Source organism: Urocampus carinirostris, chromosome 13 (genome assembly GCF_059441175.1).
Source record: "Urocampus carinirostris isolate Australia breed hairy pipefish chromosome 13, RoL_Ucar_1.0, whole genome shotgun sequence".
Classification (NCBI taxonomy): domain Eukaryota; kingdom Metazoa; phylum Chordata; class Actinopteri; order Syngnathiformes; family Syngnathidae; genus Urocampus; species Urocampus carinirostris.
Window position 1 is genome coordinate 37,045,137 of NC_142361.1, and position 27,769 is coordinate 37,072,905.

The 27,769-nt window shown below is 41.4% G+C and overlaps 2 protein-coding genes across 5 annotated transcripts in view; one reads left to right on the forward strand and one right to left on the reverse strand.

Moving 5' to 3' along the window:
• Nucleotides 1-1,010: 1,010 nt before the first annotated feature.
• Nucleotides 1,011-27,558, forward strand: ntpcr (nucleoside-triphosphatase, cancer-related). 4 transcript variants are annotated; one of them, XM_088351911.1, is made up of 6 exons: nucleotides 1,011-1,099; nucleotides 4,664-4,826; nucleotides 4,899-4,998; nucleotides 7,235-7,438; nucleotides 10,294-10,390; nucleotides 27,409-27,558. In XM_088351911.1, the coding sequence occupies exons 1-5, from the start codon at nucleotides 1,066-1,068 to the stop codon at nucleotides 10,360-10,362; spliced, it is 570 nt and encodes a 189-aa protein (XP_088208037.1). In that variant the 5' UTR covers nucleotides 1,011-1,065; the 3' UTR covers nucleotides 10,363-10,390; nucleotides 27,409-27,558. The 4 variants fall into 4 exon arrangements, with proteins under 4 accessions (XP_088208037.1, XP_088208040.1, XP_088208039.1 ...); XM_088351914.1 differs by lacking the exon at nucleotides 27,409-27,558 and adding an exon at nucleotides 25,856-25,897; XM_088351913.1 differs by lacking the exon at nucleotides 27,409-27,558 and adding an exon at nucleotides 21,893-22,831 and having other exon boundaries at nucleotides 10,294-10,389.
• Nucleotides 13,811-27,769, reverse strand: part of mymx (myomixer) — a 71,300-nt gene continuing 57,341 nt past the window's right edge. The window contains exons 22-28 of the mRNA XM_088350880.1: nucleotides 27,370-27,531; nucleotides 25,828-25,914; nucleotides 24,463-24,554; nucleotides 24,318-24,394; nucleotides 21,973-22,170; nucleotides 14,321-14,464; nucleotides 13,811-14,242 (exon numbers count right to left, since the gene is read on the reverse strand). Of these exons, the coding sequence (XP_088207006.1) occupies nucleotides 14,082-14,242; nucleotides 14,321-14,464; nucleotides 21,973-22,170; nucleotides 24,318-24,394; nucleotides 24,463-24,554; nucleotides 25,828-25,914; nucleotides 27,370-27,531 (921 nt within the window). The 3' untranslated portion in view covers nucleotides 13,811-14,081. The remainder of the gene's footprint in view (nucleotides 14,243-14,320; nucleotides 14,465-21,972; nucleotides 22,171-24,317; nucleotides 24,395-24,462; nucleotides 24,555-25,827; nucleotides 25,915-27,369; nucleotides 27,532-27,769) is intronic.

The following is a 27,769-nucleotide window of genomic DNA, read 5'->3' on the forward strand; positions in this document are numbered from 1 at the left end:
TGCAGGGACAACAGCCTGGTCCTGAATGTCGACAAAACTAAAGAGATCATTGTCGACTTTAGGAAAAACCAGCCCAACCATGCCCCACTTTGCATCAACAACAAGGCTGTGGAGGTTGTCAGCAGTATCAAGTTCCTAGGGGTGCACATTACAAACAAACTCACCTGGTCCGCAAACACTGCATCACTGGTTAAGAGGGCACAGCAGCGCCTGTACTTCCTGCGGAGGATGAGGAGAGCCCACCTGCCCCCACCCTCCCTCATTACATTCTACAGGGGCACCATAGAGAGTATCCTGACCAGCTGTATCTCTGTGTGGTGTGGAGGCTGCAGCGCTACCGACTGGGGTAGTGTGAGGAGGGTAACGAGGACAGCAGAGAAAATAATCGGGACTACACTTCCCTCCATTCAGGACATTGGCCAGAAGCACTGCCTATCCCATGCAAAAAACATTACCGGGGACCCCTCTCACCCCCATCATGGACTGTTCACTCTGCTAGCCTCTGGGAAGAGGTACTGCAGTGTGCGGTGCAGGACCACCAGGCTCCGCAATAGTCTAGTCCCCCTGGCCATTAGAATGTTAAATGGTCAATCTAACATATAGTTAACTTAAATCTAAACGGCTGCTAATCTGACTTTTGCACTACTGGCAGTTTTTTTTATAGCTTGCCACTCCTTGCACATTGCTCTCTGCACTATTGTAATTACAGCGTTATTGTTACAGTGTTAATGTTACTGTGTACCTGACTTGTTAACCTGACTGCCCATATTGCACATCTGGTTAGCTACTCTTCTTGCACTATCGGCACTATGGTAAAATACTACACGTAGCCAAAATACAATACAACATTATTTATATCTGTACATTCAAGGAAACTGTGGGGGTCAGATGCATCGACATTTCGTTCTGTATACACGTGTACTAGAATGACAATAAAGTAGATCTGAATCTGAATCTGAATCTGAATGAAAGTACCGTAAGCGCTGCTGATCGTGCCACAGACTTTTGCGCATGCGTCAGATTTGTTGACGGAAGTCGTTTGGCGTGGCAGAAGACGGTGAGCAGATGTTTAGACACGTTTTCTTGACAGGACCGCCAGGTAATTATTCCACAATTATTATTATTACAAACACATTACCTGTGTTATTAAAGGTAAAATATGTCAAAAAATGGTAGAGCATTGAGGGGAAAGCGGAGGACGACTCCTATTTAAATTCATCAAAGTATGAGGACTGATGGCAACATAGATAAGCGGAGAATGTGATGGCGAGATTAGATTCATTACAGAACCTTAAATACAACTTTATAACTCATGGGGAATCATAACACTGGATCATGTCGAGACTTCTAGAGGGAAGAATCAGCAGAGGATGTAATAATATGATGCAGAAGGTCTCAATTTAGAGGGGGAAGACGAAGAAGGGGATAGTAAGAGGTGTTAAAGAAATATCACTTAAAGCAGGGGTCTTCAACCTTTTTTAAGCTAAGAGCTACTTTTTGTTACTAATTGGCGTACAGGGCTCCCTGTTTATATGCATTTTAAAATAACAACTTTTTATGTTATTACTATTAGGTTAATTACTGGAAGTAGGGTTAAATAGTCATTCAACCATTCAAAAGTTGTTTTAAACTAGAAAATCACAATGATCCAGCACTGGTGAGCTATTTTCAGAATGGATCTGCGAGCACGTCAGCTGTCCTGATGGAGCACCCTGATGCCCGCTGGCACCAGGTTGGAGACCCTTGACTTAAAGGACTGTTAGATTTTTGTAATGGGCCCATCAGTGGAAACTTTTACCCTTTTTAAGAACAGTGGGGCAAGAGTCAGGAGGGAGAGTTTGATTTTCGAGAAGGTTTGTTCAAACCTCACTTTGTGTTTGCTGTTAAAAACGTAATATTGGAATATAATATTGTGAATGTGCTTAATTGCTGTTGAGATTGTCATGATTGTTTTCTGTTTTTAGTGTCAATAAATTTGTTCAAACCAATGAGTTGGTAGAATAGGGGTGTATGAGTTTCAGTGGCGGGCCGTGCATTTCACACCTCGGCCTTCAGTAGTACTACATTTGAAGTAATCCAATCCTCAATAACTTTTGTATGGGCACAAACTATTAACTGCTGCTGCAGCTGCTACACATGCAAGCACGACAATAAGAATCTCATCGAAATTGCACTATTATTTACAGGGATCAGAATTTTCCGCGGATCCGCGGATTTCCGCTGTTTTTGAACCCCAAAGGCATTCCGACTTTTTCACTTTTTCTCTTGCGTAGCAAACAAATTCAAAATCCGACTGTCTCACTCTTTCCTTTATTGCTCTGGCGCACCCTGGCGGCCGTTAGAAAAATTGGCCGCATTGTTGCTCAAGCTGCAGGGACTGAACTGCATTTGAACTTATCTTGCAGTATTTACAAAAAAATCAGTTATGTGGGCAATTTATTTTAATCTTCTAAAAATGTTACTAAAATGATAAATATAAGCATGGTTTTGGACAAGTAAATTGCCTAAAACCCAGGAGCTTGGGGGGGGGTTGGCTCCGCCCTGCTTTATTCCTGGACCCTGGCTATTTCAGCTGAAAATGAAAATCTCCATTCTAATCCCTGTATTTAGTAACATAGCCACATTTTACTCAACAAAAATCCTTTCTTATTTTTGCACAAAATCATCCTTTCCTCATGAACATTTCAAGTACTCTTGTGCAGATTCTTTGTGCGTTTCGGTGTCATCCAAAAGTTTTTAACTATTGTTATTGATGCCAATGCCTAAAGTTGAGCCTATCCTGTTGTATGTCTGGTATAAGTTTCTATCTGATTTAGGGCTGAAAAAGTCAGTTCTACGGAGGAAGTGGGCACAGGGATTTTTTTCTTTTCCTTTTCGCCGGGATACTACTGTTATCACCCCCCTATCCAATCATAGTTTGTGAAACTGCTGACGTTTCACTACGCCTGCTCGAAAGCCCTGGCTCGCCAACTAGGTATCTGATTGGCCAAACCAACAGCTTTATCGTCACTTATTTCATACCTTGGGGCCTGCTGAAGTGATTATGAAGGCCCTCAAGTCGATATCTGACCCTGGGAAAAAGAAATGGCTAATGGTTAAATGCTTAAATATGAACGCAAACATCTTGAAGCAGCACAACCTGGGTGGGGTGGGGGAGGGGGGAGACAAATAAAGGAAGCTGAGAGACAATTCGGAACTATTTAATAAGTATTCACGGACAAAATATAGTTCACATCACGTGTTTCAGATAATGCTTTGCAAGCCCTGACGGCACACCACTAATGAATTTGTACGAGTTGTACAGAGACAGATATCCGTAAGGATAGGGGGCAGTAATCAACCAAAGCCTTGGATGCCAACCACCGTTAAACCCAAAGAAGAAGAAGACATGACCTGCTACATTTTGAAAAACCCATTTACTGTGTTTTTGCTCATTTGTTGTAAAAAAAACACACAAATAGATTTAGTCCTTTTTTCATCCAATCAAATTTAATTGGCTGGTTGAAATGAAAAGGATGATACCTCTTTATTGTTAGCATGTAAACATTAGCCAAAGTCTGGCTAATGGCTGACAAAAACATCAGGGACGAATGCATTTGATGTCACACACAAAGTACGTGTTTACTATTTAAAATAGCTCTACTGTGATAAGTTCGCTTTGTAGTGTGAGCATAAAAACATTACCAGAAGCCCGGCTAGCAGATACAATATAAAAGCAGTGGGACACAATCGAAGTAAGATCAGGCCTAAAAAATCCTGGGCGACCTGACCCGGGGTATTAAATCCAGGCCCAGCCCGAGCCTGACAAACTAACCTGATTTGAGGGACCGTCCCAAAGAAAATCCAAATTTGCATATTGTATTTGTGAGCAATCGGGAATAAGTGATTGTGATTTTGGCCGATAAATGGAAGGAGACCAAGAGGAAGGCCGCAATTGACGTGGATGGATGGTGTTATGAGTGCACTGCAGGAAAGAGGTCAACATCTAGTGGAAGCTAGAGTTCTTGTTGGTGATAGGAATGAGTGGAGAGGTGTTGTAAAGGGATAGTGGGATGTTTGGACGGGTTCTATGATACGGCAGGGGTAAACCAGCAAAAACTGTCGGGCCCTGCTGTTGAACAGAAGAGTGTGTCGTGTCACCCTGACCTCAGTGACATGGCCGCTTTCTCATGTCACGTATCTTCTGGAGGGACGAAAGCATGACCAACTTGGGTGCCGAGGTGCCTAACTCGTTTGGGTGTTTGGGCATTTGGGTTGGCCATGGTCCAAACATTTTTGTGTGTGTTTTTTTTTTTGCTATTTTTTTCCTTTCATTTTCTCTTTATTTTCTTTTTCTTTGTTATTGTATGTGTTTGTCTTGCTGTCGGTCACCCCTTGAGGGATATGACCAAGGGAGATAGATAGATGGATGGATGGATGGATAGATAGATGGATAGATTTTGGCCGAAATAAGCAATTTGTGTTCAAACTCCACTCCGAGGTATAGCCAGCTTCCCTTGGCTCGCCTCACTTTATAAGTGGCGTCATCATAAGACAGTAGGAGCCTTATTTCTACTTTTATTTTTTCCTTCGTCCAAAACTAAAAATCCATATTTGCTTGTCACTATATAACTTCATCCAAAATATAGAAGCACTTCTACATTGACACGTATTTTTCCCACAGGTGTCGGTAAAACCACTCTGGTTCAGAAAGCGTGCGATGCGCTCGCGTCCTCGGGCCAAGCGGTGGACGGCTTTTACACCGAAGAGGTGAGGGAAGGGGGCCGCCGAGTGGGCTTTGATGTGGTCGCCATGAGTGGAGAAAGAGCCCACCTGTCCAGAATCAGGTAACCCGAATGTCAAAATAACTTTGGTTTTATGTTGCGTTTGAAAAATCGATCATGCGTTTCTGCCCACAGGGACATGGTCGGAGACTCTCAGGGTAGAAAATACACAGTAGGACAGTATATCGTGGATTTACCTTCCTTTGAAGGTGTGGCCCTCCCTCTCTTAGAGAAGGTACGCCCGTTATAATTACCCCCCTTCATTAAAAATCCCCCGAGCTTTTGATTTTCTCAAACCAAAGGGGATAATTGAAAGGCATACATTCCATAGTGACATTTTTAGGAGCCGTCTGGCTGCCGTCGAGTGGGAATATCCCGCTCGTAAAGCGAGCCGGGTGTGCTGCTTAGGCATTAGCTGGAAAGTGAAGAAGGAAGCTCTCCTCTTCTGGGTTGCAAGGCGATAGGTTGATCAAAATAAAGGCTGGAGCGATGAGCAGTTCCTTTGACCTTTTTTATTACAGACTCTTCCGGGCGAAAAATGAGCTATAGGACAAGGGATGTAGAAATTCACAAGTGCGAAGATTAAAATAGCTGACAATCACTTTTATACTAGAAGGGCAGTCCAATGAACAGATACCTAAGTATATTGAAAACGGCAGAAAAACCTTCCTCATGCTGAAAGGTTGGTCAGGAAAAGTGAAAGTTAACTTCATTACTTATCCAAATTAGAATAAGCTTCAGTCTAACCAGCTCCAACAGGTTTTACATTAATAAAAGGTAATTATTTAATTCATCCGTGCAATAGCTCATTTTAACTAGGCTAGCATTATATGTGATTGTATTTATTTATTTATATTTTTTGTTAAACATTCACATTAGACAATAATGTACATTTGCAATAAATATGCAAACAAAAAAAACAATGAAACGTATTCTTCAAATGTCCAAAACTTAAATAGATTTAGGATCCGTTTAGAATGATCAAGGTGGGTCCAAGGATTAGTTTGGAATTTGAAAGTAAAAAAAAAAAAGCCAAATAAATCTATTTTTGATTGAACATTAACATAATACCAATCTGCAAAGATTTTGCAAAAGAAACAAAAAACTATAGAATTAATTCACAAAACAATAGAGTTATTATAGTACCGTAAATTCCGGACTACAGAGCGCACCTGATTATAAGCCGCACCCATCACATTTTAAGAGGAAAACCGTTTTTGTACTTACACAAGCCGCACCTGTATATAAGCCGCATGCGCCCACATAACACAAACACAAAATTAACCCAAACCCGACTTTAAGTCCCGCGATTGAAACTAAATGTCCTTCATTAAAGTACGCAGTCCAAAAATCACAGCCGGCAAACTGATCGGAAAATGATACCGGTACTTAAGGTTTGATGCAGATCTGCAGAGTCCGGGTCCCGTTGAAAGTAATCCAAGGAAAAAAGTGTATATTTCCAAAGGTTAGGATGGGAAAAATATATATCCACTATTGTCCCCCGCGTCCACAAACAGGTCTGTCTGTTCCTCACCTTTACTTTACCACTTCCCGTCACCCCTCGTTTGTTCCGCCCCTCCTTTTTAATTCGCCCGTGCAAAACATATCAGAATAAGTGTAAAATAAATAAATACAAATAAATACATTACCAAAACATGTTATACATGGGTTACACATATTTACAAAGAAAGACGGTACACCGGGAGAGTTTTCAAAGCTTTAATAATAATAATATAACTTTCATCCCAAACAGTGCCTGTGACAGGGCAGTTAATGGTAGCAACACGCTAGCAACACACTTGCAACACAGTAAACGGGTCTCGTAAAAAAAAAACATACCGTACTTGTAAAAATCACGGTAAACCGTCCTCATCTTCCTCCTTAGAACTGAAGCTATCAAAGTCGTCTTCCTCAGTGTCGGAAAGAAACTTTGTCATATACACGTCGTCCCACGCTCCCGCAGCCTCACTCGCGCTGTCACTGTCGCTGGAACTCTCATCCACTCCTGATTCTGTGCTCTGTTTCCTTCTTTATCGGACTGCTCGTTTGCTTTTAGCTTGAAAGCCGCGTCATGTCCCTTTCTTTTTGCATTTTGCATGAAAAGGGTATGTTTACGCTAATTTAATTTATGCACAAGCCAAGAAGTTGCAGTCTTCCTCGGCGCATATATTCCAGTGGTCTAAATCTTACCTTTTGTACTCGAGCGCCGCTGGCGGCCGTGAGAAAAATGACATAAATTGGCCGCATCACTGAATAAGCCGCAGGGTTGAACGTTTGGGAAAAAAGGAGCGGCTTATAGTCCGGAATTTACGGTATGTACAGGACATTTTTAAACGCCAATACCAATTTTGATGATTGCCATGGGGCCGCTGAAACATAAGTGGCACGTGGGCCAAACTTGGCCCCCCAGGGCCGTAACCCGGAGACCTTTGCTTTTATTATTAATATAATCCTTGACTTTTCTTCATGAGATGGAGAGCAAGCCAGGCACGAAAGTGGTCGTTATCGACGAGATAGGCAAAATGGAACTCTTCAGCCGGCCGTTTGTCAAAGCGGCGAGGCGAACGCTGGATTGCTCGTCCTGCAGGGTCTTCGGCACCATCCCCATCCCCAAAGGAAAAGCGCTCGACCTGGTGGAAGAGGTGCGCTCCAGGAGCGACGTCAGGCTTTTCACCGTGAGTGGCAGGAAAATAGGCGGGGCCCGTACGCAGTGTTCATTTTACCTGTGAAAAGTGATGGGTCCCGGGGACTCGCATGCTCAAAAATCTATAGGTTCCAACAGAGATCTATGGCTCTACAAAATTTTGTGTTATAGAGGTTGACATTGTAAATCGGCGACAAATATATGATATAAATCTATATATTTATTCAGTTTTAATCATCAGAGTTAATTGATAATCAGGGTTGGGTAGGGTTACTTTAATTTGATTACTTTCAATTACTTTTGGATGACTCCAATACCAAATATGCTAATAAAAGACAAAAGAAACCAAATATGAATAAAATGATGACTCACAACACGTGGTAAGCTTTCTCTCCTGGCTTTGATCTCTTTGATCTCCGGCAAAACTAACATCAAATGCGACAGAAACAAAATGAACATAAATCCAAACAGCTTGCCAACATCATTTTGCCTGCACAAAATTTAGTCATTTTATTCATATTTAGTTTTATTAGCATATTTGGTATTGGAGTAATCTAAAAGTAATTGAAAGTAATCAAGTGATTTTTCACTTCACAAAAATATTGTACATTATACAAAATAGTATTGCTGAAATATTAGTCTATATATTAGTGCAGTTTTAATCATCACAGTTAATTGGTAATATACAAAGCAAGTTATCACTTAAGATTTTCCAATTCATATATTCTTTGTTGTTTGCTGTCCTGCCACAGTTGTAATGCCTTCTCAAAGTCCAATCCATTATCATCCTCCTCATAGCGTCACCAGGAATATAATTGAGTCCATTTTGGCAGAAAAGTCCTTGCTAGGAGTATTCTTTTGTTTGTTTTCTTCCGTCGAATCGTTGGCTTCAACACACGTGTTTTCCTTGCCTTCGCGATCTTCCGAAGAATTTCTCCGCCGTTTTTTCGTACCGGAATTATTGCCGTTGTTATCACTTTCTGCATGAAGTTTCGACTTATTACTGACACTGAAGAAATTACCAATTTTGTGTTGACTTTCACCCAATACTAACTTTTTTCGGAGGCATACTTAGCCTTCAACTTCCCTCGACGACAAGCACCACAACAATGACGTAATCTCGAAACAACAAGATCTCGTTGGCCGAGATCGGCGTGCGGACGAAAACTCGGACCGCAATACCAAAACAACAATGGCGGATCTGCCTGACGAAAAGTTTGGAGTGCGGTAAATCTTTGTTTAAAAAAAAAATGTAATCGGGTAAAAATGACAATTTTGTGTCGAAAAAGTTGCGTCCCGGGGACGCACGTTGATTTGAAACTATGCGTCCCCATCAAAAATGATGCGTCTTGGACACGGGGACGCGAGCAAACGAGAACACTGCCGTATGGGATATCGAGGTCACTTTTAAGAGCGTTTCAGTAGCACCGCGTTTACAGTTGCAGTCTGACGAGACAAGCGGTCTGTCGTGTATTGTCTTACGAGCGGGATTAACAGAATGCGCGCGTGACTGATCAGACAACAATGGCTTTGCTCAAATGTCCCCAATTTGTATGGGGGACGTGGGGAAGGAATTAAAAATGCTAAGTTAGGAGTTACGTACCCAGTGTATCAATGAAGACCTCCCAAAGCGCTTTACGATTTGCTTCACACTTACCCATTCACACACACTCACACACACCAATGCCGGCATCAACGACCAGCTCATCGGGGGCATTTGGGATTCAGTGTCTTGCCCAAGGACACTTCGACATGTAACACGGAGGAGGCGGGAATCGAACCTGCGACCTCCCAAGACGAGAGCTTTACCTCCTGAGCTAATTACCATGCAGTGCATGAACAATGTTTACGCTAATATACATTGATAGATGTAAAAATGTACCATACCCCTTCATAGATTTTTAATAAATGTTTCTTTTTTAACAAGTTTTGATTACTAATGAAATATTATATGCATAAATCAATAAAAAATTATACAACACAAAGAAAGCTGAAAAAATAAAACATGCATTTATAAAATATTTTGATTGTTTATTCATTATTTTTTTAAGAAAAAAATATGAAATACAAACAACCTAAATGAATGGAATAAAAAAAAAATTCTCCCTTTTTTTAATTGGATTTTATTTATTTTCTCTTGTATAATATATAGAAAATATATATATTTTTTACTTAATTTTTCAAAAACTGTTTATAAAATTTCTGGTATTTCTAGTACTATTATTAATTCTTCAAATGAAAAAACAAGATTATAAATACAAAATGATAGCTACAAAATAACTTCAAAATTAATTAAAAAAAAACGTTTTTACAATTTGTATTTACTTTCTTGTATGTGACATAAAAATATAGAATAAATTGTAAAAAATATGATGTAGAAGAAATACATTTAATAATTTTTCATTCAATAGTTCTAAAAATTTTTTTTTTGTTATTTTTTGATTTAAATATAAAAATCTGAGGAACAGAAAAATTAACCTTAAAATAAATGAATGAATAAATTAGTTTGGCTGGCAAGCAGCTGAGGGTATCCCCTGCCCACTTCCTAAAGATAGCTGGGGTAGGCTCCAGCACCCCGCGACCCTACTGAGGATAAGAGGTGCAGATCCATATATATATATATATATATATATATATTTTTTTTTTTGCGTCTATTGAAATCATTTTTTTTAAATAATTTCTAATTATCAAAAATAGAAACATATATTAATCAATAAAAACATTTTAATTTGTAATTTATAATTTTGAAAATATGTAATTATTAATTTTTCATTATTCATGATCAAATTATCTATTTTTAATTGAAAATATTCATTTTGAATTAGTAATGCTTTAATAATTTGAATGATCCTATTTTAACCAACTGCTATTTGTTTTCTTGCCCAGGTGACAAAGGAGAACAGAAACACTATCCTGCAAGAAATTCTATCAGCTCTCCGGGACTGTTTACAATAGCAGAACACAAAGATGTCCAAATAGAAAGGTAAAACTTGTTTATAGATTCATCTGGAGCATTATTTTATTTTGACGTCTTCCGACCTCGTTCACTGGTCACCCAAAAACCCGATATCCGCACAATTCATGTTCTATATTCCATTCAAACGGATTCATACCCGATTCAAACCTTCCTTCCTTTTCTACCGTCCGCCCAACAAACCGCGGTCGGAGTCCCGCCTCCGTAATCGTTCCCAGATTGCCTAACCCTAACCCCGAGATGGATTTTGCGGCGAATTCGGACCACTAATACGCGTCCTTAGTGGTCGGATTTCGAACCTTGTTAGCGTAGCGGCTGCACGGGCCAAAACATCTGCACGGGCCGCGACATAAGTCCAGAAGTGAAATATGTCTTTTTAGTTTCATTTTCCTTTGCATTCCGATTAAAAAGGAAAATTGTGAAAATTCTTATGGATGCAGTGTTCTCGTTTGCCCTCATCCCTGCGTCCTAGACGCATCATTTTTGCTGGGGACGCAGTCTCAAATTTGCCACAAAATTGTCATTATTACCCGATTACTTTTTTTAACAAAGATTTACCGCACTCCAAACTTTTCGTCAGGCAGATCCGACAGATGTTGTTTTGGTCTCGCGGTTCGAGTTTTCGTCTGCACGCCGATCTCCAGTTCTGTATTGAAAAGTCCGTCTCTTTTTAGAGAATCGGCTTTTTCGGCTCAACTCATTCTAGAGAGCCGGCTCTCAAACGGCTCACTTGCTTTAATGCATTATATTACGAATTATAATGTTGTATAAAGAAGTTAAGAAAAAAGGAAGTATAAAAGGAGAAAATGAAAAAAAAGACAGGTTTGTGGTTATCCCTTTAATCGGTATATTACCAACAATAATTTGATGCAGAAAACGGATTCATAATTTGATGGTTAAAACTGAATGAATATATAGGTTTTTATTATATATTTGTCACCGATTTACAATTTCAACCCCGATAACACTAAATTTTGGGGACCCAAAGATTTTTGAGCATGCGAGTCCCCGGGACCCATCACTTTTCTCAGGTAAAATGAACACTGTGGATGTGTTGATTACTTTTGGTCATTGTATTGTTACACGTCGGACCATAGTCAGTATGAGTAGAAGTACAGTATGCCACAAAATTGAGTTCCCACCTCACATTTCCGCAGAGAATTTATTATAGTGTTTAGTGGAAGATCACGACTTGACTTTGTTGGGAATTAATATCAAAATGTACCGTTTACCAAATTGTTCGAATTAGTTATCTGACTCCATTAACCAAACACAAGCTACATTCACCCAACAATTTATGCACGCTCGTTTCTTGACGGAAAAGATGAACAGGAAAGCCGTCATTTCCACACGAGGGCAGATTTAATTTCATTAACAATTTAACTACTCCATCGAATACGGCCGAATTGGTGTCGTTGGAGTCTCTGGGAAGCCCTCTTCTGAAGTCCTTTAACTCTCTCCTATTCACCATCTTGTCCCCGCATAATGGAGGGCCGACTCCTCCCTTGGGCGTGCCAAGGAAGCCCCCGCCCCCCCCGGGCGTCGCGATGTCTGGAATACTCAAAACAACATCGAGCGTTTCTACGTCATCGGGGTCTTTCTGCGTCTGGATGTCCCGTTCCCGCCGTTCCTGTAAACAACATTTTCCACCAGGGTGCCCTGACATTGAACTACAGCGCAGTCAGTGAATATCTTTTGCATTAAATGTAATTTGCAGTCAATTGTATAAAATCCTTTATTATCAAATGTATAAAATCCTTCAAAATGAAGAAAGATGGCTTTGACACCATTAAAAGAAGTCTGTCAAGAAAGGCCATGACTTACTAGAAACGATACTCTGTGCTCTGATGAGACAAAGATGAATTGATTTGGCTCAGATGGTGTAAAGCATGTGTGGCGGCAACCAGGTGAGGAGCACAAACATATTTGTGTCAAGCATGGTGTTGGGAATGTCATGGTGCAACTGGAATTGCGGAGTTGTATTTCATTTAGGGTAACACAAACTCGAGTATGTACTGTGAAATATTGCAGCAGATATCGATCCATTCCTCCAGAAACTAGGACACAGGAAATATTCCAGCCTGACAATGACCCCAAAGAAACTTCTTACATGACTAAGGCTTTTCTAAAGGGCTTATGGGTAAAGGGGATGGACTGGCCAGGCATGTCTCCAGATCTAAACCCAATAGAATCTTTGGGGCATCTTCAAGCGGAAGGTGGAGAAGCACAAGATGTTGAATATCCGCCAGCTCAGTCATCTTGTCATGGAGGAGTGGAAGAGCACAGCTTTGCATGCTTTGACTATTGGGGGAACGTTTTGTAAAGTACCCCATCGCGAAAAACGGGCCATTACCAGGGATCAGAATTTTCCGCGGATCCGCGGATTTCCGCTGTTTTTGAACCCCAAAGGTCATTCCCGTAAATCGTCTAAATTCGATGAGAAAATATTTTGGGGGGGTGAGGTATGATACGTGACTGTTTCATCACCCCAAGTTAGCAGTTAGAGATCGCGAGAAAAATCGGCAAAAAGAAGCGCAGCGCATTAGATCTATAACACACAACAAATAGATCGACTCCTACCATTGGTCGATAGGTTCGCTGATAACCAATCAGCGGAGCTTTTGTTCAGAGCATTGGCTTTGTCAAACATGGCGCTCCTTCCGGTCTTTTCAAACGGTGAAATGAGTGTTTGAAAAAGTAAATATGAAAATACTAAGAAAAGAAGACGAGGCTTTTGTCTCCGAGATTGATAAAGGAATCAAGAATAAATTTAAGTGGTCATGGCTGGAGAAGACTGTCACAGACTGACATGTATTTTCTTTAAGCATGTTCAGTTTGTGCATTCTATTTTCAAATTAAGGATGAATGGTTATTAATGTATATATTTTCATATATATTGTTGATTAGTAGCTAAATACAAGGTCCATCTTCATCATTAAAACACAACAACAATGGTGATGGTTGTAACATTGTAATCCCCCAACTGTTTTAAACATCTTAAAACTGAAAAAAATACATGGTTTCTGTTTTGTTGGATTTAATTCATTCTAGTGCAATTTTCACATAGCAAATAAGATAAATGCTTCGCCCCCCTGAGCCCCCCCACCGGGCTCCGCCCTGGACCTGGCCGGGGCCTGCGGCCCCTGGACCCTGGCTATTTCAGCTGAAAATGAAAATCTCCATTCTGATCCCTGCATTACTGAGAATATTAGTATTGACAATAAAGGGTGTACTAAATCATGTGTCCAAAATGGCTGACCCTTACCATTTTCCTGAGTGGGAAAATCTGGAACGTACTGTATCATTTTTCCAAGATGGCCACCCCCACTGTTGTCCTGGACGCCAGAATCCAAGGTTTACCTAATCAATTGTCTAATTTGGCCGCCCACACTCTTTTTTGTCTCTTTATTTCTGCAAATCTTTGCAAATTTTACAACATTCCTTGAAAATCACAATGACCCGTCACTGATGAACAATCCTTACTTTACGTATTCCTCAAAAAACGTATTTCACTCGTTAACATGCTTAAAAAAACAAAATGTAAAACCAAAAATACCTCACTTAGGCCTGAAAGACCAAGATGTAAAAAATAAACCTCACTCGGTGCCAACGACGGCTAAAAACGTCAAAACAAACTCAGACACAGCACACACAACTCGGTATATAAATATCGTCAGTAGTAGTGAAACTCCTCCGAACGTTACGGGTCTTTTCTGGAAAAGAACTTCTTCAAGACCGATTTATCCCGGGACTCTGGGAGGGTCCCGCCGTCCAGGAATTCGTCTCCTAGCACTAGCGTCACTCGGTAGTTAGGCCCCGCCTCCAGACTTCTTCCGGACCGTTCCATCTTTCGATAGGTGGCTGGGAGACCACACAGAAAACCGAAAGTCGAGACAAACGTTCTCAAGATCCTTGAAGGGGAGTCGTTCGGAAACTAACCGGAAGTGAAGGAGTGGGGGCGGTGCTTGTTCTTTGGCCATTCCTGATTGGCCTGCGAGGGGGAACGATCGGAAGACGAGGTGTTGTCTCCGCCTCCTCCGTAAAGCTCGGCGGTCGCCATCTTGTTGCTCCCGTTCGCGTCATCTATCGAGAGAACAAATATGGAGAACTCGTTCTGTTTTAATAGCGATACATGAGCTCCCTCTAGTGGCTTGTCAAAGAATCGCTCAAAGAAATTTATTAAATATTAAAGTGAAAGTGTGAAATGATTCACCACTAAAAGGCGTTGTAGCTTAGATCGAAGCAGAACAACAACAAAAGACTTAGCCAGTTAGATACACCTGGAGCGACTGAAAAGAGCTAATAGCTGGAGTTGGTCAGAGCTGGCAGAAGTGGCTAACTTAATCGCTAAGTTGAGTTGGTAAGAGCTGGTGCAAGTGACTAATTGCAGTGGCTTAACATTGCTGGGGTTGGTAAAAGCTAGTTAAAGTGACTAACATTAGCAGCTTAGCAAAGTTTGAGTTGGTCAAAACTGATCGAGGTGGCTAATTTTAGCAGTTAAACATAGCTGGAGTAGGTCATATCTTGTGGATGCGGGTAATTTGAGTGGCTTAACATTGCTGGGGTTGGTAAAAGCTAGTTAAAGTGACTAACATTAGCAGCTTAGCATAGTTTGAGTTGATCAAAACTAATCGAGGTGGCTAATTTTACCAGTTAAACATAGCTGGAGTAGAGCATAGCTAGTGGATGTGGCTAATTTTAGTGGATTAACATTACTGGGATTTGTAAAAGCTAGTTAAAGTGACTAACATTAGCAGCTTAACATAGTTCCGAGTTGGTCAGAGCTAGTGGAAATGGCTCATTTTAGCAGTTAAACATAGCCTGAGTATCTCATAGCTAGTGGAAGTGGCTAACTTTGGCAGATAAATATAGCTAGAGTAGGTCATATCTAGTGGATGCGGCTAATTTGAGTTCCTTAACATTGCTGGGATTGGTAAAAGCTAGTTAAAGTGGCTAACATTAGCAGCTTAGCATAGTTTGAGTTGGTCAGAGCTGGTGGAAGTGACTAATTGCAGTGGCTTAACATTGCTGGGGTTGGTAAAAGCTAGTTAAAGTGACTAACATTAGCAGCTTAGCAAAGTTTGAGTTGGTCAAAACTGATCGAGGTGGCTAATTTTAGCAGTTAAACATAGCTGGAGTAGGTCATATCTTGTGGATGCGGGTAATTTGAGTGGCTTAACATTGCTGGGGTTGGTAAAAGCTAGTTAAAGTGACTAACATTAGCAGCTTAGCATAGTTTGAGTTGATCAAAACTAATCGAGGTGGCTAATTTTACCAGTTAAACATAGCTGGAGTAGAGCATAGCTAGTGGATGTGGCTAATTTTAGTGGATTAACATTACTGGGATTTGTAAAAGCTAGTTAAAGTGACTAACATTAGCAGCTTAACATAGTTCCGAGTTGGTCAGAGCTAGTGGAAATGGCTCATTTTAGCAGTTAAACATAGCCTGAGTATCTCATAGCTAGTGGAAGTGGCTAACTTTGGCAGATAAATATAGCTAGAGTAGGTCATATCTAGTGGATGCGGCTAATTTGAGTTCCTTAACATTGCTGGGATTGGTAAAAGCTAGTTAAAGTGGCTAACATTAGCAGCTTAGCATAGTTTGAGTTGGTCAGAGCTGGTGGAAGTGACTAATTGCAGTGGCTTAACATTGCTGGGGTTGGTAAAAGCTAGTTAAAGTGACTAACATTAGCAGCTTAGCAAAGTTTGAGTTGGTCAAAACTGATCGAGGTGGCTAATTTTAGCAGTTAAACATAGCTGGAGTAGGTCATATCTTGTGGATGCGGGTAATTTGAGTGGCTTAACATTGCTGGGGTTGGTAAAAGCTAGTTAAAGTGACTAACATTAGCAGCTTAGCATAGTTTGAGTTGATCAAAACTAATCGAGGTGGCTAATTTTACCAGTTAAACATAGCTGGAGTAGAGCATAGCTAGTGGATGTGGCTAATTTTAGTGGATTAACATTACTGGGATTTGTAAAAGCTAGTTAAAGTGACTAACATTAGCAGCTTAACATAGTTCCGAGTTGGTCAGAGCTAGTGGAAATGGCTCATTTTAGCAGTTAAACATAGCCTGAGTATCTCATAGCTAGTGGAAGTGGCTAACTTTGGCAGATAAATATAGCTAGAGTAGGTCATATCTAGTGGATGCGGCTAATTTGAGTTCCTTAACATTGCTGGGATTGGTAAAAGCTAGTTAAAGTGGCTAACATTAGCAGCTTAGCATAGTTTGAGTTGGTCAGAGCTGGTGGAAGTGGCTCATTTTAGCAGTTAAACATACCCTGAGTAGCTCATAGCTAGTGGAAGTAGCTAACTTTAGCAGTTACATAGCTGGAGTGGGTCATATCCAGTGGATGCGGCTAATTCGAGTGGCTTAGCATTGCTGGGATTGGTAAGAGCTAGTGAAATTGGTTAACATTAGCAGCTTAGCATAATTTGAGTTGGTCAAAACTGATCGAGGTGGCTAATTTTAGCAGTTAAACGTAGCTGGAGTAGGTCATATCTTGTGGATGCGGCTAATTTGAGTCTCTTAACTTAAAGTTAAAGTTACTAACATTAGTAGCTTAGCATAGTTTGAGTTGGTCAAACTGATGGAAGTGGCTCATTTTAGGAGTTAAACGTAGCTGGAGTAGGTCATATCTAGTGGATGCGGGTAATTTGAGTGGTTTAACATTGCTGAGGTTGGTAAAAGATAGTTAAAGTGGCTAACAGTAGCAGCTCAGCAAAATTTGAGTTGGTCAGAGCTGGTGGAAGTGTCTCATTTTAGCAGTTAAACATAGCCTGAGTAGTTCATAGCTAGTGAAGGTGGCTAACTTTAGCAGTTAAACATAGCTGGAGTGGGTCATATCCAGTGGATGCGGCTAATTTGAGTGGCTTAACATTGCTGGGATTTGTAAAAGCTAGTTAAAGTGGCTAACATTAGAAGCTTAGCATAGTTTGAGTTGGTCAAAACTCATAGAAGCGGCTAATTTTAGCAGTTAAACATAGCTGGAGTAGGTCATAGCTAGTGGAAGTGGCTAACTTTAGCAGTTAAACATAGCTGGAGTAGGTCATATCTCGTGGATGCGGCTAATTTGAGTGACTTAACTTTGCTGGGATTGGTAAAAGCTAGTTAAAGTGGCTAACATTAGCAGCTTAGAATAGTTTGAGTTGGTCAAAACTGATAGAAGCGGCTAATTTTAGCAGTTAAACATAGCTGGAGTAGGTCATATCTCGTGGATGCGGCTAATTTGAGTGACTTAACTTTGCTGGGATTGGTAAAAGCTAGTTAAAGTGGCTAACATTAGCAGCTTAGAATAGTTTGAGTTGGTCAGAGCTGGTGGAAGTGGCTTATTTTAGCAATTAAACATAGCCGAGTAGGTCATAGCTAGTGGATGTGGCTAATTTGAGTGGCTTAACATTGCTGGAGTTGGTAAAAGCTGGTGAAAGTGGCAAACATTAGCAGCTAGCATAGCTGTAGTTATTCAGAGCTGGTGTAAATGTCTAACTTTAGCTTCTAGCAAGAGAAGGTACTAAAAAGGCCATGAAATGATTGCAAGTCGTTGTAGATTAGATTAAAGATGAATAACGAAAGACCGAGCGATCTGCATACACCCGGATTGACTGACAAGAGCTAATAGCTGGAGTTGGTCAGAGCTAGTGGAAGTACCTAACATTAGCGTCTTAGTGTCGTTGTTGTTGGTCAGAGCTGGTAAAAAGGGCTAACTTGACCGGCCAGGCATAGCTGGAGTTGGTCAGAGTGGGTGGAAGTGGCTAACTTTAGGGGCTTACATAATTAAAGTTGGTTAAAGCTGATGTAAGTGGCTAACGTTAGCGGATTAGCATTGATTGACCTAAGTAGAACTGGTGTACGTGACTTAACTTTCGGCGCTAGCGAAAAAACTACTAGAATGGCCAGTAAAAGATTGCAAGAACAAGTTTATTTTTACACAAAACAGCTAACAATAAACATAAAGGGTAGCGCTAAGCCGTGCTTGCAGCCAATGGGCAAGTATAAGTGGCTAGTGAAAGAAACAGTAGAAAAAATGTGACGGACCTGACCATCAAAGGCAGCTGTGGAAGACGAGTGAAGCGCCAAGCAATAGCAGCTACACCAACAATAGCAGCTAGCAGCAAGCAATAGCCTGCAGTTAAGTGGAGAACATGAGTGGCTAGAGAAGGAATCAGTGGAGGAATTATAAATTTCCATGAGTCTTTACAAAACATGCTTCTAAGCGAGTTTCATGTGTTTTTTATTATTATACGAATGGACTATTTAAATTAAAACGAATAAAAGATTTTCACACCACCAGGGGTCGCTGTATAGATAGATTCTTTTTTTACGTTTGTATTCTTTCTTTCAGGTCGATTCCAGTTCCATGTGCTAAGCACAGTTTAATTCCTTACTTTTTGCGACAGTTTTAATTTTTAAATCGTATTTATTATGATTATTCATCATTATGTTTTTGAGGAAATATGAATATGTTATAAACGTAATCGCTATTGAAGCAGATTTTCTCTGAAAGTGATGTGACTGAACGCCATTGTTTCACTTCCAGTCAAAAGTTAGTCTGTGTTGGAGCTCCCTCTAGAGACCAGGTTCAGAAGCGCAGCAACTAGGCACATAGTAGGGTTGATATTTGCTGTTGGCACCAGGAGCTGTCTCTCTCTCTCCCTCTCTCTCTCTCTCTCTCTCTCTCTCACTCCTTCTTTTTCACTCTTTCTTCCTCCCTCACTTTGTCACCCTGCTTCTCTCTCTCTCTCTCTCACACACTCCTTCTTTTTCACTCTTTCTCCCCCCTCTCTTTGTCACCCCGTTTCTCTCTCTCTTTCTCTCTCTCTCTCACACTCCTTCTTTTTCACTCTTTCTTCCTCCCTCTCTTTGTCACCCTGTTTCTCTCTCTCTCTCACACTCCTTCTTTTTCACTCTTTCTTCCTCCCTCTCTTTGTCACCCTGTTTCTCTCTTTCTCTCTCACACTCCTTCTTTTACACTCTTTCTTCCTCCCTCTCTTTGTCACCCTGTTTCTCTCTCTCTCACACTCCTTCTTTTTCACTCTTTCTTCCTCCCTCTCTTTGTCACCCTGTCTCTCTCTCTTTCTCTCTCTTACTCCTTTTTCACTCTTTCTTCCTCCCTCTCTTTGTCACCCTGTTTCTCTCTCTCTCTCTCTCTCTCTCACACACTCCTTCTTTTTCACTCTTTCTTCCCCCCTATTTTTGTCACCCTTTTCTCTCTCTTTCTCTTTCTCCCTCACACTCCTTCTTTTTCACTCTTTCTTACTCCCTCTCTTTGTCACCCTGTTTCTCTCTCTCTCTCTCTCTCTTTCTCACTCCTTTTTTCACTCTTTCTTCCTCCCTCTCTTTGTCACCCTGTTTCTCTCTCTCTTACACTCCTTCTTTTTCACTCTTTCTTCCTCCCTCTCTTTGTCACCCTGTTTCTCTCTCTCACACTCCTTCTTTTTCACTCTTTCTTCCTCCCTCTCTTTGCCACCCTGTTTCTCTCCCTCTCTCTCTCTCCCACAGTCTTTCTAATACTTTGCTCTCTTGTCCTCACTCTATTATTCCTCCTACACTCTTTGTTCTCTCCCTCACTGTCTCTCTATTTCTTCTCTCTTTCTTTTATCCACATTCTCTGTCTTTTTTCATTCCTCTTTCTCTTGCATTGTCAAATTTTCTCTCCCTCTTTGTCCTTCTCTCTTTTTGTCTCTGTATTTTTCTCTTTCTTCTGCTATTTGTCTATTTATTTTCCTTCTTCTCTCTATCACTTCTCTATTTATTTTTCTCATCCCTCTGTGTCTTTCTCTCTTCTTTTATGAAACTATCTTTCTCTTTTCTCTCTCCCTTTCTCTCACTCTGTCTCTTTTTCACTCTCTCTCATTCTCTCTCTCTTTTGCTCTTTCTCTTTCTCTCCCTCTCAACTTTACTCTCACTCTGTTACTCTCTCTTTCTCTACCTCACTGTTTTTGTAATAGTTCTCTCTTGTTCCCACTATTTTTCTCCTTCACTCTTTTCTTTATGTTTCTTTTATCTACTTTTTCAATTCCCTTTCTCTTTCATTCTCAATTTCTCTCTCTCTCTCTCTCTCTCTCTCTCTCTCACGCTTTCTATTTTTTCTCTCTTTCTCTTCCTCTGTGTATTTCTATTTATTTTTCATTTACTCTTTTCCTATATCATTTCTCTTTTTCTTACTATTTTTTATTATCTGTCTGTCTCTCTTCTCTCTCTCTCTCTCTCTCTCTCTCTCTCTCTCTCTCTCTCTCTCTGTGTCTCTCTCTGTGTCTGTCTCTGTGTCTTGTTGTCTCTCTCTCCCTCTCTCTCTCTCTCTCTATCTCTCTCTCTCTCACTGTCTCTCCCTCTTTCCCTCTCTCTCTCTCTCTCTCTCTTGTTGCTTCTGTCTCCCTCCTGCTCTCTCTCTCTCTCTCTCTCTCTCTCTCTCTCTCTCTCTCTCTCTCTCTCTCTCTCTCTCTCTCTCTTGTTGCTTCTGTCCCCCTCCCGCTCTCTCTCTCTCTGTCTCCCTCCCCCTCTCGCTCTCTCATGTTCTCTCTCTCTCTCTCATGCTCTCTCTCTCTCTCTCCCTTGTTGCTTCTGTCTCCCTCCCGCTCTCTCTCTGTCTCTCTCTCTTTCTCTCATTGCCTCTGTCTCCCTCTCGTTCTCTCTCTCTCTCTCCCTGTCTCTGTCTCTTTCTGTCTCTCTCTCCCTGTCTCTGTCTCTGTCTGTCTGTCTCTGCCTGTCTCTGTCTCTTTCTCTCTTCTGCGCTCTCTCTTGTTGCCTCTGTCTCCCTGCCTGTCTCTGTCTCTGTCTCTCTCTCTCTCTCTCTCTCTCTCTCTCATTGCCTGTGTCTCTTGTTGCCTCTGTCTCCCTCCCGCTATCTCTTTCTGTCTCTGTCTCTCTGTCTCTGTATGTCTCTCTCTTTCTCTCTCTCTCTTTCTCTCTCTCTCTCTTCATATGTTCCTCACGATAATATATTCTGTTTTTCTATTGATGTAATACCACAACTTGGTTGTGTCTCCTCTTTACCTTTTCATAATATGTGTGAAGCAGCGAAGAGCTCCATCATGATCACAAGACTACGGTTGTGGACATGTTTTCATTGTTATGTTCCTCACCATAATATATATTGATTTTATATAGAACTTGGTCGTGTCCCCTCTCAAACTCTTCATAATGTGTGCGAGGCACCAAAATCTCATAATTCTAATCATGTTTATGTTCCTCACGATAATATATTCTGTTTTTCTATTGATGTAATACCACAACTTGGTTGTGTCTCCTCTGAGACTGGGAGGTCGCTGGTTCGCGCCTCGGCCGAGTCATACCTAATTGGTATAATGGCGGCGCCCTCTGTTGGCTGCGGCTGCATCGACTCGCTACAACGGGTCAGGTGTATCGACATTTCGTTCTGTGTACATTGTTACAAAGAATTACAATACAAAGGAAATTATTATTATTATTATTATATCCCTCCTTCATATCCCTCTCTCCCTTTCTATTTAATCTACGAGTCCGGCCCCCGTGAGAATGTATTCTTCTACTACGTGGGCCTCGAGCTTAAACGCTGTCTACCGTAGAGGTGGAGCGCAAGGTCTCCATTATCCCTAGAAGAGCAGAAGGTCTTACGTCCAAGCGTGGACCAAACGGTCCGATGTTCTTGCCGGAGTCCGGGTGGGAACTCTCCGGAGAGGACAACCGAGTCTTGGGCCGGAGTCGGTGCTTTCCGTCTCGGATACGTCGAGGTGACGTCACGCAGGGACACTCTGTTGAGAATGTCGCCATCTGCTGGGACACTCGAGGACAATCTTGTGGACTGACTTGCACCTTTTATGATCATAAAAAAAAGAAATCATGTGTCAAATCTGTCATGATTACTGATGTGACTCAGCTGTGCCCGCTCTTTCGGCGCTAACCGACGCGGGTTCTGATTGGATCAATCCCCTGTTGTCAGTCCGTCTGCAAACCTCAGTCTATGCTAGGCAAGCCTTTTTTTGACCCTGACTCCCGCCTGTCCCGTTTTTGCTCCCGTCTGTCTCCGGCGACGACCTGTTTTATTCTGGCCACGTCTGCTCTCGTCCCGGCTTACGACCCGTTTTGTCCCCGACTACGTCTACTCTCCCGTCCCAGCTTACGTCTTGTTTCCGACCCCGACCACGCATTGCTCTACCAGTCCCAGCTACCGACCTGTTTTTCTGTCCCTGACACTGTTGTCGCTCGCTACGGAAGATCCACTTCCGTGTTCAGATCACAATCAGAGTATAAAAGCGACTTGCTTCCCGCGTCCAGCGAACACCGGAATCATGGGCGCAGCCCTTCCTCTTTCCTTCAATAAAACTTGTGAGAAACGTAACGCAATTGGGTCCTGTTTCCGTTCCGGTCCTGACAGGGAGGACATTAGGGGACACTGGGAAAAGAAACACTAGAGACAGGAAAAAGATATATTAATGAAAAAGGAGGGACAGAAAAGGACAATGAAGACAAGAAAACATTTTCTTATGGAGGAGGAGGACACTAAGGGACATTGGGAACAAAAAAAAAACTTTTCTGGGAGGGGACAACATAAAACTGGAGATGAAACAATTGGATTTTTAAGGGGAGGAGCAGCATCGAGGGACACAAGGGACAAGAAAAAAATACTTTTACACAGGGAATGGACATAAAAGGGAAAAAAAATATGTCGATGAAGGACATTCAAGGACAAAGCGGACACGGAGAACATAGTCTGTCAAGAAAGGTCATGGCTTACTGGAATCGTGTGCGCAGCTTTTCCTCTTTCTTTCAATAAAACTTGCGGTAAACGCTACGCAATTGGGTCCTGTTTCCGTTCTGGTTCTGACAAAATCATATCAAAATTTGCGTAGCATTTTTCAGACGACAAATTGAACACGTGCTGCCGAATTTTGCATGCAATATTTTAGGGGGAGTCCAGAAAGTAAGGAATTACAATATTTGAAACGAGAAGAGATAAAAGCACGGATTGATACCTCCTTGTTTCTCTAAGAGAACAATGAGCAGAGCCTGGCTATATCCTTCAATTGATACACGCTTACAATATTATTTTTGGAGAGTCCGGAGAGCATGGAATTACAACCACCCATACGAAAGAAGATACATTCATGCATCCACATTTTAGGCTCGCCTGAGAGAGAAATGGGCGGAGTCTGTTTGATCTTTAAATTTAAAAAAGCAGTCTTAGTTATATTTTTCATGTGTGTATTCAGGCAGCACGGCAGCGCAGTGGTTAGAGCGTGTGCAGCACAGCTCTGAGGTCATGAGATCGAACTTCCTGTGTAGAGTTTGCATGTTCTCCCCGTGCTTGCGTGCGTTTCCTCCGGGCACTCCGGTTTCCTCCCACATTCCAAAAACATGCATGTCTGGTTAATTGGCCGGTCCAAATTGTCCCTAGGTGTGAATGAGCGAGTGAGTAATTGCCCCTGGGTGTGAATGAGCGAGTTAGTAATCGTCCCTGGGTGTGAATGAGCGAGTGAGTTATCTGTCTCTATGTGCCCTGCGACTGGCTGGCAACCAGTTCAGGGTGTCCCCTGCCCACTGCCCGGAGATAGCTGGGATGGGCTCCAGCACCCCCGCGACCCTACTGAGGATAAGTGGTGCAGATAATGGATGGATGTGTGTATTTATATTAAGCTCAGTTTCTAAAAAACACCCAAATTTTTCCCAGAATCACTTCTGAAAATCGCTTACCAGTGATGGGTCATTACAATTTTTTTTAGTTATTTCTAACTAGTATGATGTTTTAGTGGTTGAGTGAGTCATCTCAACCTGGTAAAGACATAGTTATAACATGATAAGTTGTTGTTTTAGAAATGTATATTACATTTAAATTAATCAGTGAGAAAAAAGGAGCTTCAAAAAAGCTCTGACCCCTGGAGTAAAGATTAAAAAGCATTGGGCCTACAATAGAACCCTGGGGAACACCGCTTTTCATTTCATGGTTCCTGAAGAACACCTACCTTGTATTTTGTCCATCCATGTTTCCATCATTAATGGTGACGGTGCATTGAAAAGATACTCGGAGCCGTCGCGTAGCCTGAAAGCCACAAAACCAAAGTTACAAGATACCCGGAATCCGTCCGTTTTCCTTGGTTCCGTCCTAACCTGAGACGGAAGCAGTTGGGTTTCTTGGTGTAGTCCGGTGCTGAAGAACACTCTGCCCCGGCAAGGTTCAAAGGCAGGTTGCACGCGCGACTCTGCAAACATGTTTACCCTGTCGTCAATGGGGACTGTGTGCTTTGCAGCCTCGGTGCATCGCAGGTGGAGAAATATTCCGAGATCCGTTATCCCCAATCGCATATTGCTGCTAGCAGGGGCTGGCAGAGCACAAATTTGTCTAGCCTGGTGGGGCTATTTCGCCATTCTGTCCACCAAAAAGTGAAATGTATTCATGCAGCTGTAATCTATTATCCCTTATTGCATATTTGCCGCTACTGTTTTCTGCACTCCTGCATTCTCAATCCATTACCCTCAATCTTATATTGCTGTGAACAGGGACCCCCAGAAGGCACTTTTGTCAGGAGTCTTGTCGTTCAAGACCTCCTAAAATGATACGCGCAGTTTTCTTGCTTTTTACTCTTTTCCTTGTTTTTTTCCTGCTTGTTTCCTTTTTCACTTTTACCTTTTTATTTATATTATGATTATTTTTTTTTTCCCGAGCTTTCTAATTTTTTTCTCTTGCTTTTTTTTCTTTTTTTCTTCTTCTTTTCTTTCTTTTTTTTCTTTGTTTCCTTTTTTCTTTTTCTTTCCTTTTTTATTTTTCTTTTCTTGCTTTTTTCCTTTTTTTATTCTTTTCTTCTTCCTTTCTTTCTTTTTTCTTTTTTTCTTTTACTTTTATTTCATTTTCCTTTTTCTCTTCTTTACTTACTTTTATTCCTTTTATTCTTCTTTTCTTTCCTTTTTCCTTTTTTCTTCATCTTTTCTTTCTTTTTCACCATTGTTTCACTTCTTTTCTCACCTTTTTTTGTTTTTCATTCTTTGATTTCAATTTTTCTTTTTTCTTCTTTCATTTAATTTTCTTAATTTTTTTTCTTGCTTTTTACTACTTTCCTGTTTTTTTCCTTTCCCACTTTTACCTTTTTTATTATTTTTCCTAGCTTTCTACTTATTTTCTCTTGCTTTTTTTCTGGTTTTTCTTTCTTTTTTGTTCTGTTTTTATCCTATTTTTCTTTTTTGCCTTCTTTCCCCCCTTTTAAATCATTTTGTGCATAATAACCCCTGCCCCAGAATGATGTCGCTTCCTCTACGAACAGAAGCTTAGGAGTCTTTGCAGTTCATACACTATTTCTATGACCTTTCATGGGTGCACAACAGCAAACAGGCCCCCCTTACATCGTCATCAACACATCCCAGACAATCATGAGCTTCTCTCTACCTAGTCTTAGCGCAAGTCTTTTCCGACACGTTTTTTCCTCTTATTAACGACAAAAATGACAATAAAGATTTAATTCACGGCCGTGCTGGACTCACCCTGAGGGTTTCCTTTCTGTCCTGGTAGAAGCATAAAGTGTGCCGGTGCAGGACGGTATGGAAGGAGGTCCAGCCCCTGGAGGTCGCCTGTGGAAAGAAGATATCAAAAAGCTCCGCTGACGAGATTCTTTACACCAGGGGTGTCAAACTCATTTGAACTCGGGGGCCACACGATAGAACAAACATTCTGTCGGGGGCCGGACTAGTAGATTAGAGAGAAAGAAATAAGAGAGGAAGAGAAAAAGAAAGAGGGTGGGACAAAGAAAGAGAGAGAGAGAAAAGAGAGACAGAAAGTGAGAGACAAAAAAAACGTGAGGAACAAAACAGATACAAAGAGAAAGAGTGAGAGAGGTGAAGAGAAAGAGAGAAAGATATGCAAAGAAAAATAGAGAAGGAGAGAAAAGAGAAGGAGAGAAAGAGAAAAGGGGAGAAAGAGAGGTGGGTAAAGCAAGATAGAAAGAGAGAAAAAGAAAAAAAGAGCAAAAGAAGGTATAAAGACACAGTGAGAGAAAGAGACAAAGAGGAGAGAGAGAAATATATCCAAAGAAAAATAGAAAGAGAGAAAAGAGAAGGAGAGAAAAGAGAAGGAGAGAAAGAGAAAAGGGGAGAAAGAGAGGAGGGTAAAGCAAGATAGAAAGAGAGAAAAAGAAAAAAGAGAGAGCAAAAGAAGGTATAAATACACAGTGAGAGAAAGAGACAAAGAGGAGGGAGAGAGAGAGAGAGAGAGACAGACTGCGGAGATCATTTCTTCCTCATGCCATGAGGCTCTTTAATTCCACCCGGGGGGAGTAAAAGCCCACATTAAACCCCACATTTACCCTATTTCTATTACAGTGTGTATGTTCCGTGGCACTATTTAAATACTCTATATCAGGGGTGTCAAACTCATTTTAACTCGGGGGCCCGACTAGTAGATTAAGGGGAAAGAAAAGGAGATAAAGAAATAAGAGAAAGGGGGAGGGAAAAGGAGAGAGGCCAGGACCAAGAAAGAAAGAGAGAGAGAGGGAGAGAGCGTGAGAAACAAAAGATAAAAAGTCGTGAGAGAGGGGGGAAAAGAAAGGGAGAGGAAGAAAGAAATCCAAAGAGAAATAGAAAGACAGAAGGAAAGAAAAGAAGAAAGAGAGAAAGAGAAAAGAGAGAAAAGGAAAAAAGGAAGTGAGAGAAAAATAGGTTAAAAGACACAGAGAGGGACAGAGACAAGGAGCAACAAAGGAAGAGAAAAAGAGAGACACAGAGAGTGAAAGAGACAGAGACAGAGTGGGAGAAAAGGGGTGGAAAAGAAAGAGAAAGAGAGAGAGAGAGAGAGAGAGAGAGAGAGAGAAATAAATACAAGTACAGTGTCTTTGTTCGAGGCACCCGGCTTTGGCAACATCAAGTTGACATATTTCAACCTGCACTTTGTTTTTCTCTTGCGCTTCTCTGAGTGTTGTCTCGCGGGCCGGATTCAATCCCTTAGCGGGCCTGATCTGTCCCGCGGGCTGCCTGTTTGACCCCCTTTCTTTATACTCTCTAAGCGTGGAAAACAAACGGAAGCCGGCCTACTTTTTTTCCTCCCAGCTGAAACTTTTGCTTCCTTTCCAGGGTTCCTTCCATGGATTTAAGATGAGGCGTTTCATTCGCTTGTGATGGAGAAGACGGAGTTGATCTTACGAGGGTGCTGCAGCGCCCTCTCGTGGCGGTTGACTCTTCCTGCTTCTCCGGGACCTGGAAACAACGTAGAGTAGTTAACAATGAAAACAATAAATTCTATTCTAAGCAATGTTCCCTGTCATTTTCCTTACGGGTCTGAGCGTTCACACAAAGTCGGTGAGCAACGCTTGAAACAACAGTGAGCGACCATAATCCCAAGTGTGGCAAGATAATTCATTATCAAACCTGTCCAATACTTGACAACAAGTTACATTTTGCTGAGTTTCCGGCAATGCAAAATTATTTTTCTCTT